Source organism: Myotis nattereri (assembly GCF_964212035.1).
Source record: "Myotis nattereri genome assembly, chromosome: 4".
NCBI lineage: Eukaryota > Metazoa > Chordata > Mammalia > Chiroptera > Vespertilionidae > Myotis > Myotis nattereri.
This window is the reverse complement of record NC_138079.1, coordinates 83,054,562-83,077,626: the sequence shown is the minus strand read 5'-3', so window position 1 is coordinate 83,077,626 and position 23,065 is coordinate 83,054,562. Positions and strand designations below refer to the sequence as shown.

At 56.4% G+C, this 23,065-nt stretch overlaps 1 protein-coding gene across 4 annotated transcripts; it reads right to left on the bottom strand.

Moving 5' to 3' along the window:
- Positions 1–449: 449 nt before the first annotated feature.
- Positions 450–15,968, bottom strand: LAT2 (linker for activation of T cells family member 2; the record flags this gene model as incomplete). Of its 4 annotated transcripts, none has more annotated exons than XM_081090208.1 (13): positions 450–1,341; positions 3,316–3,439; positions 4,834–4,896; positions 5,219–5,281; positions 6,364–6,416; positions 6,970–7,000; positions 7,079–7,114; positions 7,371–7,408; positions 7,920–7,965; positions 8,145–8,188; positions 11,124–11,163; positions 11,674–11,788; positions 15,812–15,968. In XM_081090208.1, 11 exons carry the CDS (start codon positions 11,765–11,767, stop codon positions 3,333–3,335), a joined length of 615 nt encoding a protein of 204 aa, XP_080946334.1. In that variant the 3' UTR covers positions 450–1,341; positions 3,316–3,332. The 4 variants fall into 4 exon arrangements, with proteins under 4 accessions (XP_080946334.1, XP_080946332.1, XP_080946331.1 ...); XM_081090206.1 differs by having other exon boundaries at positions 4,834–4,923; positions 15,812–15,891; XM_081090205.1 differs by having other exon boundaries at positions 4,834–4,923; positions 5,219–5,284; positions 15,812–15,866.
- Positions 15,969–23,065: the final 7,097 nt, after the last annotated feature.

The window sequence follows — 23,065 nt, the reverse complement described above, 5'->3', positions numbered from 1 at the left end:
AAGGTCCTCAGAAACAGCAAGGTGAAGATTTACAGAACACACATACTTCATCTTATTTTTTGTCAGGAGCTTCGGGATCCCTGTCAGGTGAAGGAATGACTGCCCAGCTTGCAGGTGAGGGGCCCCAGAGACATCAGGGTTTCCACACCTGTAACCCAGGAGGGACTCCCCACCCCGAGCCTCGGCCCCGCCACACCCCCTGGTCTGAGCTTGTGAGGTCAGGGCTGCAGGGTGTGAAGTGGCAAATGGCCACAGCTGCGCTCGAGATGTTTTTTCTAATTTCCTAAGGTGGCATCAATTCTCGGAAAGAATCGGTGTGCCGCCCTGGAAGGAGCTGCCCTTTGGGGCCGGTCCTGTCCCCAGGCCGCAGGCTCCCTTTCTGTGACACAAGAGGCGCAGTCACTCCCTTGGTTGTACACGAAGCAGAGAAAGCAGACGTGAGAATCGCTGCCCTTAAACTAAAAAGGTTTATTGAGGTTTTGAAAGGAGGCAGCATTTTTCCCTGAGTGGCTTTTCTGACTCAAGGTCCCACTGGGCTCTGCCCTTCCCCCGAGACAGTCATGCTGCCCAGTCAGGGAGCGGGAGCAGAGGAGGCATTCAGGGCACCCGAGGGACACCACTGCGCCCCCCCCACCCCCCACCCCCGCGCCTGCCCCCTCCCCCTCGGCAGCACTGACGCACTTTGTCCACAGGACACGCCCACGTAGCCTGCGGTGGCTGTGGCCTCAGGGCGCCCCAAGTGTCTGCTGAAGTCGGAACATGTAATGCTTAGAGGAGACAAGATAGACAAACCTACCCTGGAACGCAGAACATTAAATATGGCTCCACCTGTATAAGTTAATTACACAGCTTATCGATCACACAGAATCCCAGCAACTGACATTAGTAAGCGATTTGGGATCCAAACCCAGAGCAAAAAGGACACGAAGGCCAGTGCTGTTCGGTGCTTAGATGTGGGGATGGGGCGCCGCGGCCCCAGTGCCGGGCATTCAGTTACGGGGGCCGCGGTGCCCTCGCGCCATGGTCTTCCCAGCCCCCGGGAAGCTGGCTCCACGTGTAACTTGCGGGTCCCGTGTGGCCAGAGGGATGGTCTGTGGGACATGCAGGTGCCCCTCCCGTGAGCAGAGTGGCGGGTCCAGAAGTCCAGCTGCTCCGGCGAGGTGATGGGTGGGAGACGGTAACTGTTCCTGTGAGCGCTGGTTCCTTGGCCCCTCGGCGAAGATGAACATGGTTGGCTACAGGAAAGGGCGTGCTTTGGCTGGCACTTCGTCCCCTCGGCACGACTGGTCTCGAGAGGGGAGGGGCGCACAGTGGTGGTCAGCGTCCAGCTGCCCTCCCGGGCTGAGGAGAGAGCCGCCCATCACGCTGAGTCTCTTCCCAGAGCTCCCACTTTTCCTTTGAAACCCTGACTGTGCTCTCTGGTCCTGGCCAAGGCCTGGGTATGTCCGACCTGTCTTCACGTCTCTCTCCAACCCGACTTCCTGACCCTGGACACAGGGGCCCACTTCATATGTCCCCCTGCGTGGGCCTCTCCAATCAACAGGCCCAGAAATAAACTGGCCTTGCCCACAAAACCTGCTCTGCCTGTAGCTCCCAGATCTTAGGCAAAACCCTGCAATCCTGTTCAACGCCTCTCCCTCGCACCCACACGCAGGGCACCCCACCAAGGGCACCAGCGAGTCCTACGGACCCCGCAAACATTCAGTATCTACCTCTCCCGCTGCCTCCCCGGGCCAAGGCGGCATCTTTTGTCTGGACTCCTAACTCACTGGCCTCCCTGTTCCCACTGCCGCCCCCTGCAGAGCCGTCCCTCGGTTTCCTCAGAGGATGATTCCAGGATGGCGCCCCCAGCTCCACCAGATACCCACCCCAGAGGATGCTGAAGCCCCTTATGTGAGGGGTGTCTTTGCAGGGTGTGCCTACACATCATTTGCATGGATTCAGTGTACTGCTCGGTGCAGCAAATTCAAGTTTTGCTTTTTGGAACTTTCTGAGATTCACCCCCCCCCCCCAATATTTTCCATCTGAGGTTGGCTGAATCCATGGGTTCAGAGGGCTGACTGTATTCATTTCCCTACTCAGTAGCCAGCGATCCTTTAGAAATACAAGTCACTCTTGTGTTTCAACCCTTCCCATGTTCCCTCTTCCCACCCCCAAATCTCGGAAAGAACCAGGTGCTGGCCCTCCGTGACTGGCCTCCTCCTTCCTCCACGTCCACACTCCCCCGCCTCCCCCACCCCCGCTGCTGTCAGAGCCTCTGAGCATGCCTCTGCTAGTCCCTCTGCTGGGCGTCCTTCCCGGGAGGGTGAGGAGGGGGCTCCAAAAGGCTTCCCTGGCCCCCCTACTGAATGAACTGCCCACCTTACTGCCCGTCTCTTCCCTCCCGGGTTCGCCTCCACAGGACTTATCACCATGCAGCAGGCTGGACTTCCCCTCGGCTCTCTCTCTTATCTCAGGGGATCTGCTGTATCTCTCCCACCACAATGTCAAGGCATTTTGTGTGTTGTTTACCACCGTGTTCCCAGCACCCAAGGCAGGCCTTGCCTCTGGCAGGTGTGGTGAAGACTAAGCGAACAAGTGAACTGTGGGCCTTTGCCTGTTGGGCTCACACTTGTGTGGCTGGCTCCGGACCTGCCCAGCCCGCCCCCCACTGAGAGGGCTGTGGGTGGACCCCACCCCCCACCCCCGGCCACACACACACACACACACACACACACACTTATTCTCAGTGTGACCTTGGGCAGATGGCTTAGTGCCAGATGCCTTTGAGGTGACAAGTGATGGTGTGTGTGTGAGCATTTGACTCCGTGCTGGCCGGCAAAGTGGCTGCTTAACACAGTTCAGCCACTACTGCCGTCAGCGCCATCATCTCCCAGCCCGGCCCTGTGCCCCTGAGGCCAACACTGGCCCAGCCCCGCTGGGCTCATGCTCTATGTGCAGTGTCTTGTCTAAGACACAGGTCCCACCGGCTCCGTTTTGCAAGCGAAGACGCAGACCTGGGGAGGCTGTCGCTGCCCCAAGGTTGCAGGGACCCACCCAGAGCCCACTTCACCCGACAACTCACCACCTTCCCTGCCTGACAACCTCGTGCTTGCCGTGAATCTCCCCTCACCAAGCCTGCCTTGGGAGTCAGGGGCAGGGTGGGCGGGGACGGCTCAGGAGGCCCAGCACCCTGCAGAGCCACCCCATTTCCGCACCCATGGGTGCTACCCCTTGGCCCTCACCACGGCTCCTCCAGCCCGAGCTCCCACCTTTTCCCAGGGGATGGGGCCCTCTGGCCAGTGAGGCCACCACCCTGCACCAGGGCAGCTGTACCTTCTCCCAGGTCTGCCCTAGGCTTCCGTGGCGGCCACGTCCCCATTTACATAATCGGGCTCTCCATCTTCATCCTCATCGGGGATTCCCGCAGGGGGGAGAGGTGCTTCTCTTGGGACTTGCCCTGTGGACCGGCAGGCGAGCTGTCAGTGGTTCACCTGGGTACACCCAGACCTGCTCCTGGAGCCAGAACGCCCCCCAGGGCTCGAGCCCCCCCGAAGACACACGCAGCCTGAATAAAGGCTGCCCTGGACGAGTGTCTGTCCTGGTTCTGGGATTTGCCTGCCCGGGAAGCAGAGTCAGTGGGGCTCCACCCATGCAGGTGAAGGCAGTCTGCGCAGGAGGCCCCGACCTCAGGAGGCCGTGGCTAAGGCCAGTGCAGCCGCCAATGTGCTGCCGCCTTCAGCTTCTCTGAAATTAGCTGACCTTCTGCAAGGGAGTACCCCGCCCCCCAGCCTGGCCCTCTCAGGCCAGACCCCCCTGACTCCCACTACCCTTCCCCGCATCCTCCCTGGCCAGGCCCCCCTGACTCCCACTACCCTTCCTCCCATCCTCCCTGGCCAGACCCCCCTGACTCCCACTACCCTTCCTCCCATCCTCCCTGGCCAGGCCCCCCTGACTCCCACTACCCTTCCTCCCATCCTCCCTGGCCAGGCCCCCCTGACTCCCACTACCCTTCGCCCCATCCTCCCTGGCCAGGCCCCCCTGACTCCCACTACCCTTCACCCCATCCTCCCTGGCCAGGCCCCCCTGACTCCCACTACCCTTCCCCGCATCCTCCCTGGCCAGGCCCCCCTGACTCCCACTACCCTTCGCCCCATCCTCCCTGGCCAGACCCCCCTGACTCCCACTACCCTTCCCCGCATCCTCCCTGGCCAGGCCCCCCTGACTCCCACTACCCTTCGCCCCATCCTCCCTGGCCAGGCCCCCCTGACTCCCACTACCCTTCCCCGCATCCTCCCTGGCCAGGCCCCCCTGACTCCCACTACCCTTCCCCGCATCCTCCCTGGCCAGGCCCCCCTGACTCCCACTACCCTTCCCCGCATCCTCCCTGGCCAGGCCCCCCTGACTCCCACTACCCTTCGCCCCATCCTCCCTGGCCAGGCCCCCCTGACTCCCACTACCCTTCCTCCCATCCTCCCCGGCCAGGCCCCCCTAACTCCCACTACCCTTCGCCCCATCCTCCCTGGCCAGACCCCCCTGACTCCCACTACCCTTCCCCGCATCCTCCCTGGCCAGGCCCCCCTGACTCCCACTACCCTTCCCCGCATCCTCCCTGGCCAGGCCCCCCTGACTCCCACTACCCTTCCCCGCATCCTCCCTGGCCAGGCCCCCCTGACTCCCACTACCCTTCCCCGCATCCTCCCTGGCCAGGCCCCCCTGACTCCCACTACCCTTCCTCCCATCCTCCCTGGCCAGGCCCCCCTGACTCCCACTACCCTTCCTCCCATCCTCCCCGGCCAGGCCCCCCTGAGCCCGCTGAAGCTGTCTACTCAGGAGCCCCTGCTGGCCACATACCTACGACCTTTCTGGACTCCCGCCACTTCTGGATGGAAGCAGAGTTCTGATAATCCTCGTCGCCTGCAGGGAGAGAACCGGGGAGAGGGCCTGCAGGGAGGAAGGGGAAGCCACCACGACTGGTCCTCAGGCCATCGAGGTGCCACGGCCCCTCCAGAGAGGCCTCTCGTGCCCTTGTGTGGGCAGCCCCTCGGGTTGGAAGGGCTCCCCATAGAGCATGCCCACTGAGGCCCAGGATGATGGGGCCTCCTCCCAGGACAGGGGGCAGTGCTTGACCCAAAGCCATTGAGGTGTCTGTGAACTTTCGGGTTTCAAGGAGGGCTATGCCTCTGTGGGAACTTCAGATCTCACCAGCCCCTGCCCAGCTCCGGGCTGGTAGCCTCACCTGAGTCGGGCTCTTTCTGCTTGCAGATGAGCACGTTCTCATAGGAATTAGCATCCTCGTTATCTGCTGTGGAGAAGGGAGAGGGGAGAGGAGAGAAGGGAGAGGGGGAAGGGGAGAGGGGACAGGGGAGAGAAGGGAGAGGGGAGAGGGGAGAGCGGAGAGGACTTCGTTATAGTGGGCCCTGTCCATCAAGCCTGGCTCTTCCTCTCTCCTTCTGCCCCCCCCCCCCTCCTATGGCAGATGACCTGTCCTGCTAAGCCCCCAGTCTTCTGGGTCCCCCAGGGCCTCGAACATTTTCCTGGACGAGCTTCTTAATGCGCACTGGCCTGGCTCAGCAGCTGCCACTCTGAGCTCCTTCTCTGTTCTCCAAGTTCACCCCTAATGCACTGGGGAGGGGAGGTCAGGGGATGGGCTGCATTCAGGCCCAGGATGGATATTTGGATGGAGGGAGGCCCATCTCTCTCAGGCAGTAAGAGCCACTGGGGGCCCAGGAGAGACAGCAGCCAGGTCGAAGCTTACCTGGAAGCAGACCCTTCAGTGGGGTCTTTGTCCAGGGCCTTAGGCTGCGTGTGGCATACAGAGCCTGCCCCCCACCCCCCCAACTGGAAGCTGAGCTCTAACAACTCACCCACCATCCATTTACATCAGAAGGGCTCTGAGAAACGAGGCCCCACCCCAATTTGGAAGCTGCAGGGGGATGAAGAGGACCCACTCCCTGCCCAGCGGCGCCTCCCTCCCCACCCCAGCATGGCCCGGGCAGGAGCACTGCCCGCCCTCGGTCCTCAGTTTCTCTTTCTGGAAAGCAAGGGTGTGGAGGGCCTAGAGGTGCAGCATCCGTCAGCCGGTCTGCCCCATCCTGGGCCTTCCTCTGAGGCCCTGTATGTGCCCAGCCCGGGATGGGACCTGGATGACGAGGACCCGGCAATCCCACTCTTGCTTGCTTGCCCCTGTGGCCCACCCCTGACTCCCACACATCTCTTCCCTCCTCTGCACCTGGGCTCCTGCCCGAGGTGCCAGCTCCCTCATCTGCCCCTCACTCCCCAGTCGATCCAAACCAAGGCTCAGGCTCCTCCTCCGAGTCCTCCCAAACGCCTCGGTCCCACCATGCTTCTCCTCCCTATGCCCCTCCTTCCTCTCTGCCTCACCTTCCTGCTGCTTCTGGGACCGCTCCCAGTTGAAATATTCCATGATGGGGTCTCTGGCAAGAAAACACAAACACAACACCAGTGGCTGGGCAGGCCCGTGTTGCTGGAGTGGGGGGTGGCGGGGGGGGAGCTTCATGGGTGCAGTGAGGCAAGGACTGCTCCAGCCATCACTTCCCCAGGGGCCCATGGGGGCTGGGCCAGGGTCTCCCCCATCCCCCCATCCTACTTCCCTGGACCCCGGAGCCATCCTGGGGCTGAGGGGGAGACAGCCTGGCACTAGCCGCCTTGCCATGTGACCCAGACAAGTCTCCACCTGCCCTGGGCCTCAGCCTGCCCATCTGAGAGAGGAGCTATCCGAGGGCCCTGCCTCTCAGCGGCTCCAGGTGCCCCTGTGAGGTGTCTGACTGGGTGATGCGGGATGATCCCTCCACACAGGCCCTTCTGAGCAGGACCATGTCCCCATGTCCCTGCCACTGTCCCCACACCCTCCGAGCCACCTGAAGGGGAACAATGCTACCGAGCGCCTGCCTGGCCTGGCTGGGGGTCCGAGGGCAGGAGGCCTTCCTGAGTACGGGAGTCCAGGCAGGGCTGGGAGAAGCCACTCACATGTAGGACGCATCTGATCCGTGCCTGCTTCCTGCAGGAGGAGGCGGAATTAGGCCCAGGCTCCTGGAGGCGGCCCCCACTGCAGCCCCATCCCCCGGAGCCCACCTACCTTTGCTGAAGTTCAGGTACCTTGGTGATGCAGAATCTGGAAGGAAGGCCAAGGGTTTCTTTCCTTCACACCTTTGCACCTGCTCGTTCCCCTCCCCCACTAGGCCAATGCCCTCAGGCCGCCCAGCCTGGCGTATCTGTCTCCTGCAAAGGCCTCCCTGTCAGGCCTGGCTGCCCTGCCTCCCCTCCCCCACACCTCCCCTGCACGTGTGCATAGTACCTGTCCCACCAGGTAGCCACCTGTCTCAGTCCCACTCACCCCTGCCCCGCACCTGTGTATGAGGCTCACTCACCCTCGAGGCTGGGGGAGAACTGCAGCAGCTTATCCTTCCTGCAAGGGAGGGGTGCAGTGAGGCAAGGACTGAGGGAGGGGCTGAGGAGGAGCCACGGGGGCTGGAGGTGGGAGGGGGATGGCTCTAAGGCAGCCGTTCTCAACCTGTGGGTCGCGACCCCTTTGGCGGCCGAACCACCCTTTCACAGGGGTCACCCTAGACCATCCTGCAGATCAGATATTTACACTACGATTCATAACAGTAGCAACATTACAGTTATGAAGCAGCAACGAAAATAATTTGATGGTTGGGTCACAACATGAGGAACTGTATTTAAAGGGCCAGAGGTTGAGAACCACTGCTCTAGGGTTTGGGGGATTTGAAGGCCACAGCCCTCCAGCCTGCTGGATGGAGGGGGGCCCTTCTCTGTCAGGCACTGGAACTCTGAGGTCTGAGGAGGAAGTAAGGTCTTGGCCTGGGCTCAGCCAGGTGGGGAGCCCAGCGTCCTCCTCCTCACTTCCTGTGGGGGCTGTGACCCCTCTGGGTCCAGGCCAAGGGGCTCATTCCTACCTTGTTGGTGCCAGGTCAGAGGCTGTGTCCATCAGGGGCCTGGCCACTGCAAAGGATGAGGGGGTGTTAGCTGGACCCCAAGGCCAGTTTTCCAGTGTAGCTCCCTCACCCCTTCACCCTACCAGATTGGGCATGGCCACCCCTTCAGGATGAAGGGAGTTTGATATGTCCTCCCTCCCCCCCATCCCTGAGCCCAGCCCCTGGACCCTTCTGTTTGGGACTCACAGGAATAGGTCCCGGTCACTGCAAAGCTCTGTTGATTCTCTTGCCTGGAAACACAGGGACTGTTTTGAGCTAGGGCCTGGCCCCCCACAGCCCAAGGGACAGAGCGACAGGAGAGATGGACAGAGGGGGACCAGGAACAGAGAGGAGGCACATAGTAGGGCAAGGGTGAGGAGAAGGAGCTGCCTGCCACCCCTCCAGGTCTCAGAGCCAGAGCCCTGCCCACTGGGTGCCCACCCTTTTCACATGGCCCTGGCCTAGAGTCAGCTGCCAGAAAGACCCATTTCTCAACATGGGGTACCCAGGAACCCCCAGAGATGGCCAGGAGGGTCTGTGGGCAGGCACCTAGTCATTGTCCAGTGTCCCTTCTTCCTTTGAAGCACAACCCTGACTTTTGTGTAGCCAGCAGCAGGCCCACCTAAAAGACTGTATATCACGGCCTCCCTTGCACCTACTTGTGGCCACGTGATAAAGCTCTGGTCAGTGAAATGCAAGCCTCGGTTGTTGGGAGTTCCAGGAAAGCTCCTTAAAGGACTCACTGACAACTGGGCACAGCCTTTTTGTCCTTCTCCTTCATTCGAACTACGACCTGGATGCAGAGATAAGGGCTGGAGCCCTCGCTGCCATTTTCGACCATGAAGTGCCTTTGAGACTGGAAGCTACCACGAAGGATGGTGAACAGATCAGCTAATCATTAAAGCATTTTGGCGTCTCCCCTGGATTAATATGGGTGCCTGGCCCAGCCTTCTAGGAGCTCCTGGGGTGCTGGGGGTCGGGGTGACGTGATTTAGGGAGGATGCTCTATCCAAATCCACAGGAGAGAACCAGGCATGGCTTCCTGGAGGAAGTGGTGCAGGAGTTGGGCCTGGCACACGTAGGCTGGCAGGACTGAACCCCAGTGCGGTGGGGAAACCCAAGCTCTTCTCCCACCTCCTCCCACCATTTCCCCACCCCTACATGAGGAGGTTTAGTCTACAGTTCTAAGATCAGTTAGGGGACTTGAGTGGGCAGGGGCTGCGGGGAGGCCTGCCTGGGGGCAGGAGCGTAGGGGCACCAGGCAGCCCAGCCCACTCCTGGTGGAGGCTGTGGGCTAGGGATCTAGACAGCCAAGCGGCCAAAGATGCCTGGAGAGATCCAGTCCTGCCCCCGGGGTGGGCCTGGACGGGGAAATTCTATTTTCAAATCTCATTGTGGTTTTTCAGTTGCAAAAGGAAATGAGAAAGGGCGTGTGTGCCCATCTGTGCGTGAGTAGCCACCCGAGTGTGCATACAGTGCTGCATGTGTGAGAAGTGCACGCCTGAGCAAGTGTGCAGGGAGCGTGGGGGTGTGCGTGGGCGTTCACGCGCAGGCCCTCCATCACGTCACCCGCCTGCTCAACGTCAGGATGCCAATGGCCGCTGCCCCTGCCTGGGGCTGTCCGAGGGTGGCCCCCTGGTTTGCAAGGTCTGGCACAGCTGACCCTCCCAGCACTCACAGAGCGGCCCACCTGCCCTCCAAGTGCCTGGAGCTCCATCTCCCAGCCCCACCACTCCGCTGGGCTCACTGCCCCACCTCCCTCCTTCCTGCTACACAGGAACCCCTGTTTCCAGCTCTTCTGTGGCCCCCTTGGTCCTTAGAACGAAGGCCAAGGCCTCTCCCACAGTCAAGGCCTCATCCAGCTCATTTTCCCCGAGACACACGGTACCTGCCACCTGGTCCTCTGTCAGCGACTGCCCACACTGTTCTCTCTCCCTCTAGAATATCCCCTTTGGCCTCTTTTTCTCTTAAAATCTTTCCCACCAAATGCAGACTGGTGCAGCCACTGTGGAGAACAGTATGGAGCTTCCTCAAAAAACTGAAAATGGAACTCCCATTTGACCCTGTGATCCCACTACTAGGAATATATCCCAAGAAACCAGAAACACCAATCAGAAAGGATATATGCATCCCTATGTTCATAGCAGCACAATTCATCATAGCTAAGATCTGGAAACAGCCTAAGTGCCCATCAGCAGATGAGTGGATTAGAAAACTGTGGTACATCTACACGATGGAATACTATGCTGCGATAAAAAAGAAGGAACTATTGCCTTCTGCAACAGCTTTGATGGAACTGGAGAGCATTATGCTAAGTGAAATAAGCCAGTCAGAGAAAGATAAATACCACATGATCTCACTCATTGGTGGATTATAGAGAACAACATAGACTGATGAACAAGGACAGATCCAAAGACAGAGAAACAGCAATCAGACTATTAATCCCCAGAGGGAAAGTAGGGGAGGGTGGGGGTAAGGGGGAGAGATCAACCAAAGGACTTGTATGCATGCATATAGGCCTAACCAATGGACATGGACAACAGGGGGATGAGAGCATGAGTGGTGGTGGGGGGGGGGCGGGGGGGGGTAGAGGATGGGAGTTAATGGGGGGGGATGAGGACACATTTGTAATTCCTTAACTAATAAAGAATTTAAAGATTTAAAAAAAAAGAATAAAAAAATCAATCTAAATAAATGAAGATTTAAATTACAAAAAGAAAAAAAAATCTTTCCCACCTCCTCTATCAGGCCTTCCTTAATCCCCCAGGCACATGCCCACATCCTCCCTGGCTCCTTTAGCATTTTCCAAGGGAGATGTAGACACAGCTAACATTTTGCTCTGTGCCCAGTGTCTGCCCCACACCCCCAGCCCCTCATGGCACCAAGAGGCCGAATTCCTCTGTGGACACCCACCCCCACCCGCACAGCAGGCTGCCCTGGGCTGGGTTCCGGGGGGGGGGGGGGGGGGCGGGGATCTCTGCAGGTGCTCTTGGGCCAGCGGGGACTGGCAGCCCCTCCTCCTGAGGCCCTGACTGGGCTGGGGCAGGGCCTGGGCAGCCCTGGGTGCCCCCTCTCCTTCCCTGGCTGCTCGGGACCCACCGGAGCCCAGCCTGGAGGAGGTGTGAGGAAAGGGGGTGCCCACACCCAGGCACACAGTCACTGGGCCGGGGACACTGAGGCACTCACAGGTTCCTCTGCTCGTAAATTTTCTCCGGTCGCTTCGCACCTGCAAAAACGGGACCGGATCAGCAAGGGTCCAGAGCCAGGGTGGAACTGACAGCCAAGGCCCCCTCATCCTGCCTGCCTGTGCCCTGTCCTAGGACAGGACACGGGGGCCTGCCAATCACTGAGGGCCCCGGACATGGACATGGTGTCTCTCACTACTTATTTAGGAGAGCGGAGCGTAGACAAGGTGGACGCCCCAGGCAGGCAGGCAGCCAGCCTTTGCTCCCTTGTCCAGAGCAAACCCCTGCCCCAGACATGCCCCTTGACCCAGCCAACCCAAAGCCCCCCAGTGAACCAGACTGATGGTGTTCAGGTGCAGTTTGGGGCCAGCCTTTGGGGGAGTCACCCCCATCCTGTGAGGCTTATCTGACTGCCTCTCCCAAACACAGCCAGGCCTGGCCTGTGAGAGTTGCTGGGTAGACTGTCCTCTCCTCCATTGTGCCCATGAGCTCCCCTCCCCAGGCCCTCCCTATCATCCTCCAACCCCGCCCCGTCATAATCCCGCCTTTACCTGAGCGGGAGCAGCGAACACACAGGCTGGCCACCGCGCCCAGCAGCAGCAGGAGGGCCACCCCGGGCCACAGCAGCTCCGTCTCCGCGCTCATGTCGGCTCCGGTGCACCTTTCCTGCAACGCTGCCACGTGAACCAGGGTGGGAGGGCGAGGGGGCTACCCCTTCAGGAGCCCGCCCAGCCCCACACCCCCAGGCTTCTTACCCCCACTAGCCCCTGCCAGCCTCACAGCTGAGTCTAGGCTGTGGAGCACCCTTTCCACCTGCTGGAGGGCCAGGGCAGGACCACACCTATTCCTCCGTCTGACCCCAGACCTGGACTCGTGACCCCCCAAGGCCAGCATCAACACATGGTAAGTGCTGGAAGGTTCTGGGGACCCACTAGGCAGCACCATGTGCATATCCACACTCCTGCATACACCCTCGCTTAATCCACACAATTGCCCTTTGAGGGAGGGGCTTGCTCCATTTCACACCCAATTGCTACGTCAGCGGTTCTCAACCTGTGGGTCGCGACCCCTTTGGCGGTCGAACAACCCTTTCACAGGGGTCGCCTAAGACCATCCTGCATATCAGATGTTTACATGACGATTCATAACAGTAACAACATTACAGTTATGAAGTAGCAACGAAAATAATTTTATGGTTGGGTCACAACATGAGGAACTGTATTTAAAGGGCCAGAAGGTTGAGAACCACTGTGCTAAGTGGAAAGACAGGATTCAAGTTCCAGCATCCAGACCCTAACTCTGGCTTTGCCCACTGCATCCCCTCCCTCCTATAAGTCCAGCTTTACTCCCCAAGCCCGGAGTCTGTGGACCCTTCTGCATGGGACCTCCCAGCAGCCCTCACCCAACCATGGGCACTTCTCCACCCCATCCATGGCCTCCCGGAGGAGCTGGGGGCAGGATTTCCATTCATTAAAAATCCGTGCACCCAGATTCCTCCTGTCCTGGGAGCTGGGAGGAGGGAGATCAGGGAAGGCTTCTTGGAGGAGGTGGGCTGATGAGCTGGGGAGAAGCGAACTCAGAGGGACCTGGTGTATGGCCCATGGTGGCTAGTGGTGGGATGTGGGGCTGGAGGAGAGAGGCTACAGGGCAAGGAGGCCCTGAATCCCTGCCTGCTGGCTGCTGTCTTAGTGGCTGGTCCCAGCCACAGCCTCAGGGCCACACTCTGATTGTCTGATCTTGGTGATCAAATCTGCACACCAGGGTCTGGTGAAGGCAAGTCCAGCCCCCTTGAGGGGGTTTCCAAGGAGAATCATTGAAACTATCAAGAGACTCAGCCATCTCGAAATAGCCGGGACACAGCTGAGGGCAGCAGGGGCTGTCTGAGGGGCCGGTGCCCCAGGTGCACGGAGCCTCCGCACTGAGCACCCACTCTGTGCACACCTGTGCATCCTGCATCAGGCACCTGGGAGGAGGGCTTCCCCCTCTTTACAGCTTGGGGCGGGGGGTTTGAGGCTTAGGGAGAAGATGGACCCACCTTCTGCTTCGGGCTCCCCTGAGGCCTGTGTGTCCCTGGCTGTCCCCTCACTTCTTTGAGCTCCTGAATCTGGGGCAAAGCCAACAGGACAGCTCCACGCAGTGCGGAGCCTCATCAGGGGCCCATCCCAGAGAATCCACCTCTCCTTTCCCAGACGTGGAGTTTCGAGTCAGTCAGTGGGAACACGGGAATTCCCAAATCTCGCCACAGAGCAGCCTCCAGGTGGGGAGAAGGGCTGGCCCCTGTCACACCCGGTGCTGTTTGAGGGGACCCGCTCCCCTCCTCTCAGGGGCTGGGCACTGCCCTCCTGGTCTGCACAGCTTGGCCTGCCTCCTGAGTCCCCTCGGGCTGCTGGAAGTTGGGAACACCTGCCTTAGAGGGAGGCCTCCTGGGGTCGACTTCTGTCTGTGCCTCAGTATCTCTTGCCTCAGTTTCCTCATCTGTCAAATGGGGGCCAATCACATCCAGCCCGGCTCACGGCTGGGGCTTCCTTAAGAGAAACGCACGGAGGGCCTTATTTCTGGCCGGCTAGTTTGGACAGCTCTCTCAGGCTCCGGACCCTCGGTAACGTTGTCCTTTGGTTAGCACCGTGACTCTTTCTGTCCCGAAAGGAGACTTGGGCACAGACACATGGCTGGGTCGCACACATGCCCCCTGCGAGAGCTGGGACATGAGTCCACCACCGGCCACCCCCAGGGGCTGTTTAAGACTCCAGACGTGAGCTGGCACGTGGAGCCCTGGGACATGACCTGCTGACCCCTGGGGAAGGGTGGCCTCCACCCCAGAGGACCCTGACTATCGGAGAGCCCTTTTGCTTCCGGAGGTGAAGCACCCTCAGGGGTGGCCCTGGTCCATCTCCACCCCCTGGCACTGGCGGAGGCTGGGGAGGAGAATGCGAATTCTGCCAGGAACAAAAATTGAATCCCAGTGTCCCGGGCCTTTGGTTGCCCCTTTGTTAAGCGGGGGAAGAATGACACTCTTCCTGGGTTTGTCACATGAGACCTGGCATCGAGATGAGGCATGGAAGGTGCTGGGGCAGGTGGGGCACAGCTGGCCGTGACTGTCATGACTGGCCATCACCTGGCTCCCGGGGCAGGGGCAGCTGCCGCCTGTTGGGGCCAGAGCTGCCTTTGGGTCTGGGAGCAGGTCTCTCCAGAGCCTTCTCTGCCTGCTCCCCACACAGGCAGGCACGAGCCTCCCTCCCCTGCCTGACGTGGGCCTTGTGCTGGGACCTGTGAGGGGCTGGGAGGGGAAGAGAGCACGGCTCTTGCCCCAGCCCCTCAGCTAGCTGGCGCAGACACCCACAGCATCACGCGGAGACACCAGGCCCAGCGGGAAGCACTCTGTCCAGGCTCACACAGCTGGCCAGTCACAGCAGCAGGACCAAAGCCCGGGGCACGCTGCCTGTGAAGGCCACGCTCCTTTACCTTTTTCTTATATTTTTAAGAATCATGAAATACATTTTAAAAATAGGCTAATTTGAGTAAAACTCCTATGCCCTCTCTCGTCACTTCCCACCCATGTTCCGAGAGCAGATGGGGCAGGGAGGGTGGGGGGAGAGCGGCCCCAAGAAGCCACGCAGGGCTGGGTGGGGTGGGAGGGCGGCTGTTACAGCCCGTGGCTCTGCAGGCCAAAATAGCGCAAAGGGAAGTAGGCAGTTTTCATATGAACAAGGTTTGCAACAAGCTGTGTGGGAAAGCCCTCAGTGCTGCACGGTGTGGGCCTCGCGTCTGAGCCTCCCGCCAGAGAGGCCCTGGGAGGTGATCCTGCCCATTCCCTGGCACCTGTCATGCTGTCGATGGGGGGACCGAGGCCCACCAGGGCTGCAGGGCAGGCTGGGGGTGGAGAGAGAGGCCCTGGTCTCAGCCCCCAAAAGGCTTTAGCCACTGGGCTCTGCTCTGGGGTCTGTTTCGTTTTCCCCAGTAACTTGGCCTTCAGATGAGGCCGTCCCAGGGGCTTCTAACAGAGGCTCTCAGTGCTCAGGTGACTGGTGCAGGGCCTGGGCAGCCCTTGTCCCAGGGCAGGAGTGGAGGGTGGCGAAGGCCAGGGCCACCTGTTGACCGAGTTGGGCACAGGGAGCTCTCCAGGGCTTCCATCTCAGACCCCAGCAGGGAGCTGGCCGGCCGGGCTGGGGCCTGGGTGGGGCGGCAGGGACAGATGCCTCCGTCTGGCCTGGGGCAGGACCTGGGCACGCTTGCCTGTGGAGTCTCACCATTCTCCCGTGCGTAGCCCCGTGTCTGAGACATCACAGTTCCATTTTACAGATGAAGAGACCTAAGCTCATGGGCATGGACCGGGGGCCACTGTCCTGGCCCCTCATGGTCTCTGGAAGGGAGGGGCCCACCCTGGAGGCCTCCTAGGACTGCAGACCGGGCTGGGAAAGGTGAGGGCAGGGACGTGGCTGAAGGCCCAGAACCAGGCTGCCTCTCTGGGTGCCGCAGGGTCCAGGGGGAAGGGCTCCCTAGTCAGGGCCACCAGGGCAGGAGTGGGGCCAAAGGAAGGGGTGTCCGGCATCCCGACCTCTTCCCACTTCCCCCAGCAGGCCGCCAAGGGCTCAGGAGAGGCCACCCCAACCCCCACGGTGTCGAAGGTCGGGGGCAGCCTCCGGACCCCTGCCCTCAGGCCAGGCTCCAGGTGCTCCGGGAAAGGCTTACCTGAGAGTTGAGGGCTCTTCACTGCGGCCACCTCATCTTGAGCCCACACACCTGCAGGAGCTGACGCCAACACCACAGATACTTGCGGGCAGCAAGCAAGGCGGCAGGCTTCCTGTCAGCCACTGAATCATCCCTCACACATCCGCTGCCCTGCCGGACAGGCTCTGGTGTGAACAGAGACACATGCACGAGAGAGAGAGAGAGAGAGAGAGAGAGAGAGAGAGAGAGAGAGGGAGAGAGAGAGAGGACAGAAAGCTATGGACACACACACTAAGCACACACGTGTAAACACAAGTCACACAGACAGTAAGATAGGCAGAGGGGCAGGGAGGAAGAATGAAATGGAAGTGCACACACGGACACACACACAGGCAGCGACAGTAGGAAGACGCGGAGAAGCACACGCTAAAGAACACAAATGCACACTAACGCCAAAACACGCACAGATTCAGAGGCAGAATCGCGGAGAGAGAGACAGAGAAGATAAACAGGCAGGAAGAGAATGAGAAAGGGAGGCACACGCACTACATACAGACACACAGAGAGGGACAGAGAGACAGGCAGGGGCTGAGCGCGCGATCAACCAAGAGTCTCAGACCCAGAGGGAGAGGGAGACACAGGAAGGCAGAGAGCCAGAGAGAGAGACCGACTGTCAGAGATGCAGAGCGAGAGCCAGGGCCACTCAGGGAGCAAGAGTCCAAAAATGAGGTGTGCAGTACACGCACACACACACACTCACACACACACTCACACTCAGACACACACACACACACTCAGACACACACACACTCAGACACACACACACTCACTCACACACACACACACAGACACACACACTCACACACACTCACACACACACACACTCACACACACACACACTCACACACACACACTCAGACACACACTCACACACACAGACACACACACTCAGACACACACACACACTCAGACACACACACACACTCAGACACACACACTCACACACACACTCACTCACACACACACACAGACACACACAGACACACACACTCACACACACTCACACACACACTCACACACACACATACAGACACACACACACATACAGACACACACACATTCAGACACACACTCACACACACACACTCACACACACACACACAACATGAGACATGGGTGGAAAGAGAAGACAGACAAACGGCTGGAGACAAGGCAGCTGACAGAGGAACGGACAGCCACAGGCATTAGAGGGAGCGGGAGAGGCAGCCACGCGGAAGGACAGGAGGACAATCCCGGCTTCTCCTGTGCTGGGAGCCACATCTCATCACCCGGCTTTGCAGAGGAGGCAGGGAGAGAGCCGAGCAGGGTGAGAGCATTGGCAGTGCGACCACAGCCCCCGGGGACCAGCCCTTCGCTCCGCTGTGGAAGGGGTGGCGGGAGGTCTGGAAGGCACCGCTCACTGGGAGAGACTGGCTCCAGTGTTCATGGTGCAGGTCATTAGTAACTTGCCCAAAGCCATGGGACGATTAGTGGCACCCCAACTGCCAGAGGTCACAGGGAAGCCCCCGAGGGTCCCCAGCACCCCATCAGTCTGGCACTTCAGAGCCTGGTGTCCCCGCTCTAGGCCGGGACTGGGTGTCTCTTGTGGCCCTAGTCGGGGTGGCCAAGACCTCCTGCAGGCCAGGTCCAGCCAAGGCTGGCAAGGGGCCAAGTGCAGACAAGGCTCAGCCAGAACCGAAACAGAAACTGAGGGCTGGGCCCGCTGCTGCCACCCCGTGGGAGAGAAGGGGGGTGCACAGACTAGAGCTCGTCTTGGGAGACGCCCTGCGCCCTCACTGCCAGGAGCTTGTCCCCATCCCTGTACGTCAGTGGTTCTCAACCTTCCTGATGCCGCAACCCTTTAATACAGTTCCTCATGTTGTGACCCAACCATAAAATTGTTTTCGTTGCTACTTCATAACTGTAATGTTGCTACTGTTATGAGTCGTAATGTAAATATCTGATATACAGGATGTATTTTCATTGTTACAAATTGAACATAATGAAAGCATAGTGATTAATCACAAAACAATATGTAATTATATATGTGTTCTCTGGTGGTCTTAGGCGACCCCTGTGAAAGGTCGTTCGACCCCCAGGTTGAGAACCGCTGATGTACGTGGTGGGACTAGGACGGAAACTAACCTCATCTGACTCCCAAGCCGGTGCCAGGGCAATCACTACCACCACATGCCCTTATTTCATGAGGGTGTTGGCTACATTTAAAAAATATATTTTTTTTATTGATTTCAGAGAGGAAGGGAGAGGGAGAGAAATAGAAACATCAGTGATGAGAGAGAATCATTGGTCGACTGCCTCCTGCACTCCCCCGACTGGGGAGTGAGCCCACAACCGGGACATGTGCCCTGACCAGGAATCGAACTGTGACCTCCTGGTTCATAGGTCGATGTTCAACCACTGAGCCATGCCAGCCGGGCTACATTTAACCTCCATGGTCACTTTTGCTGGCTGAATGTTTCTTACACAGGTGAGAACACGTTGCCTCAGAGACGAACTGGATTTGAATCCAGACCCCTGAAGTGTCCAGAGCCCGTTATCTTTCCACCACCTGAGCGCAGGGACATCAGTGGGTACGTAGCTCTCCTCCCTGGGCTGCCTGCCTGGCCCCTCCTCACACACGTGGGTAAACCTGATAGGCTTCCGTCTATCCCTGGACCATGTGCCTCCCCGGGCTTTCCTGCCTGCAGAGATGGTCAGAAGCTCCAACACATCTAATAGGAACAGAGTTCTGTTTTACATTCCCGACTTCTGTCTCGGCTTGGGCCTTAGTAATGGCAGGTCCTGGAGAAGTAACCTCTGACCACTGGCAAAATCTCCAGGTCCAACCAATGTGTCCAGGAGCTCTATTGGACCCTCTCTGAGCCCATCTTCCGGCATAAAAACGGGCCTGTCAGCCCAAAGACCCTTTTTGGACCTGAGTGGGAGGATCTTGCCCCCTTTCTAGGCACTTGTCAAATTTCTCCAAAGTTCTATTATATTTATAAACCATTCACTTGTGAATTAGAAAATAAACTTTAAAAAACTAGACAATTCATGCCCAGTTGTATAAATTCTAGTGCACTTTGTTTTGTTTTTTACAGTTCGATGGGCTTTGGCATATTGCATTATCTATAATAATAAAAGTATAATATGCTAATTAGACCAGACGACCTTCTGGACAAAGCCGGGGCTGCGAGGGAAGCCCGGGTCCCGGGTGCCTGCTGGCGGCCAGAGAGAAGCCCGGGTCCCAGGTGCCAGAAGGAAGCCAGTGCCAGCAGCTGGGGGAAGGAAGGCCTACTCTTGCATGAATTTCGTGCATCGGGTCTCTAGTATATAACATAAAATTTACCATTTTAACTGTGCGAGTCAGTGGCATTAATTATACTCAAAATATTGTACAACCATAACTATTTCCAAAACTTTTTCATCACTCCAAACAGGGCTATTTAGCTTTCCAGTTCACCGCTGATTCAGTTGTGTGCACACTTGTTATAGAAGCAAAATGCCTAGGTAGTAATGCAACAGCTCTAAGGACTCTGAACGGTCTAAGGATGTGAATATCCTGGGGTCACACATATCCTAAAAGTGAATGGAAAGCTATGGATTTTCGTCAGAAAAAATGTACCTTAAGAAGTACATACAACATCCTAGAAGGCCCTGGAGCCCACCATGAAGTTGTCTTGCCACCCCCAACTTCCAAGGCACAAATGAGCATTACTCCCACCCCCGATCCTGTCATTTCTCTCTGATAATTAACTCACTACCCAATGGGACCTAGAACATTCCATTCTTCTGCCTCACCCTACCTAAATACCTTTATACAAACTGGTTTTGTCATGTTATTTCGAAAGTTCATCTTACATATGTGTCATGCTGTCTGTAAGCATTTGGGACAAACTTTCTGTTACCATGACCATGGCTCATCCACGTTGCTGCGAGTGGATACAATTCTTTCCTTTAAGGAGACTTCTGTACAACATTCCATTATCTAAATAGAGGTTTTGCCGCTATGAATGTTCTCTTGGATATATACCTGGAGGAGAACCACTGGGTATGGAGTATGGGAACATTTAATGTTCAAGTTCATTCCCAAAGCGGCTACACCCGTTTATACTCATCTGTAAGGGAGAAGAGACCCACAAACTCTCCAGTGACTGGTTTATCAGGCTTCCTGACTTGCCATTTAAATGGGTGTAAAATAGTATTTTATTTCTTTAGTCTCGATTTAAAATTCCTTGATTGCAAATGAGTTGAACATCATTTGGGGACCATTATTTCCTCTTCTGTGAAATAACTTATATCTTGCTTAGTTTCCTATTGGGTTGCCTTTTACCAATTTGCTGGAATTCTTCATATGTCCTTCATCATTTTAGTTACATGCCTTTTCCTTTTTTGTTTTGATAAAGTACTTAAAAAAAAATCTAATGAATATATTCTTTTAAAAAATATTTTTATTGATTTTGGAGAGGGAAAGAAACATTGATGAGACTCATTGATCAGCTGCCTCCTGCATGCCCCCTACTGAGAATCGAGCCTGCCACCTGGGCATGTGCCCTTGACCAGAATCGAACCCGGGACCCTCCAGTCTGCAGGCTGATGCTCTATCTACTGAGCAAAACTGGCTAGGACTTAATGAGTACATTTTTAATTTCAAGAGTATAATGTATGTGAAAAAGAATTCTACCAATTCCAAGGAATCTTGGTGCTATTTACAAAAACTCTGGGCTATTTAAAAAGCTTCTCTGGCCTAGCCAGCATGGCTGTGGTTGAACAGCAACCTATGAATCAGGAGGTTGCAGTTCAATTCCGGGTCAGAGCACATGCCCAGTTGTGGGCTCCATTTCCAATGGGGGTCATGCAGGAGGTAGCCAGTCAATGATTCTCTCATCATTGATATTTCTATTTCTCTTTCCCCCTCCTTTCTTTTCTGAAATCAAGAAAAATGTATTTTAAAAATTGATGGTGCCATTACAATTCAAGTTATTAAAAAAAAAAAAAAAAGCTTCTGATTCCCTCCCTCCTAATCCTGTTTAGGATAAGCTTCTCGGCCAGGAATGATTTTTGTTTATTATTCGACACCCAAGGATGTTTTTTCCATTGATTTTTAGAGAAAGTAGAAGGGAGGGGGATAGGAACATTGATGTGAAAAACATGGACTGGTTCCCTCCCACATGAGCCCCGGCCCGAGCCAGGGATCGAGCCTGCATGCCCTTGACTAGAACTGAACCCAAGAGCCTTCAGTCCACAGGCCGATGCTCTAACCACTGAGCAACCGGCTAGGCCTAGGCCAGTAATGATTTTAACATTTACCTTGTCCCCTGCAATGAACAGAACAGGTATAAGAAACAAATTCTCTCTAGTGCCCAAAATGAATACCAAAGAGGCTGCTGCTGTGAAATAGTTTGCTTTATTTGTATATTTACTATTTTACAGTTAGAGGGTGGTTACAGGTCGGGGAGAGATTAGCAGGTTACAATTAAGTACATAGTCTTCATCATTTTATTTTCATGACAAAAAACTTGCAAAAAGACTTTAAGATACCAGGTATGCTTATAAGCCTGTTAACCTCACACTAATGAGAAAGTAACTCATCATCTCAATGATGTAAAACATTGGCCAAGAAAATATGAAAAATAGAGCAAAGCTCCTCACCAAAAAAGGCCACACGTGGCAGACCCAGGCCAGCCACTCTTACGCAATGAGGAGCCCGGGCGATAGCCACCTGCGACACACAGCATGGGCCGCTGTCCTGTACTAAAGCCCCTTTACAAAGTCTGAGACGCGACATCCTGTCCTCCTCTCCTCCCCATTTCCCTGGAAGAGCACTGGTGCGAAGTCCCACTGGGCAGACAGCAAGCAGCTGAACAGAAAACGGGCTGCCCACCCCATGCTCCACCAGACCCAGCTCCGTGGACCACACTGGGCCCTGCCATGTCCTACTGCAGCTGACAGTCCAGCGTGAACCTTGGCAGTGGCAGTGACTCTGCATGACCTCAACAGCCAATGGAATGTGAAGACTGAGGGGAAAGAAACAAAGTGTACTTAAGGTACAACTTGTGAAAAGAGCAGATTATAAGGCTGTTTAAAAACCAGTCTCCTCACACCAGCCGGCCAGCATGGCTCAGTGGTTGAGCGTCAACCTATGGACCAGGAAGTCATGGTTTGATTCCTGGTCAGGGCACATGCCCAGGCTCGGTCCCGTGTGGGGTGTGCAAGAGGCAGTCGATGAATGATTCTCCCTTATCATTGATGTTTCTCTCTCCCCCTCTCTCTGAAATAAATAAAATAAAAAATAAACGCTGTTTCTACTGAGTCTCAAGCCAGAGTGGCTTTACAAATTGACATTAATTAGCTCTTTTGGTTCTAGACTTCATCTCTACCAAGTAATCTCCTTCACTGAGAAAACCAGGCTATTCCTGAAAAATCACAAACTGAAAGTGGACAGTAGGTAAAAATGCAACACCTCCCTCCTTTCCCCAAATGTCCACTTCCAACTTCTTCCTTCTTTACGCCTCCTGCTCCCAAGCCCTCCCTGAAGAAGACAGACATGTGAGTCATGAAAGGAAACCCAGGCTTCTGGAGTCTGCTGTGACCACAGTTACTTTCCCAGGACCTGGAGAAGCAATCTGGCCGCTGGAAGGCAGCTATGCCCACCACTAAACCACCACCGCTGCACCAAGCAGGCCTCCGACAAAATGTAAGAACATTCGTAGAAACCTGAAACCTATGGATAATAAAGGGACTCCCATTTGTAATTTCATTAAATTTTGTTTCTCTGAAGCCAGCTCAATGGCACAGAGGAATCAGGCATCACCTGTCTTAAACCTATCTCTGGAATATTCACATAGCAGGTGCAAATATTTATGAAACTGAGCCTATTTATGTAGGTGCTTCTTTGGGGAAAGATGTGCCCTTCTCTCTTCCAGTTAACTTACAGATGGGAGGCAGATACTAAAATGCTTTCTGTAGTATTTAATATTACAGAACTATTACATACTGCAGAGGTGCTTATGAGAAGCAACCGCTGTCAAGTTATAGCAATAGATGGGGGGAGGCAGGAAGACAGCTGCACAGGAGTTTCATTTCAACTATAAAGAAACCTCTGGCTCTGGCCAGTGTGGCTCAGTTGGTTGTGTTCTGTGCACTGAAGGGTCGCCGGTTTGATTCCCGGCCGGGGCACATACCTGGGTTGTGGGTTTGATCTCTGGTAGGGGTGTACCCCAAGAACAAAAAATT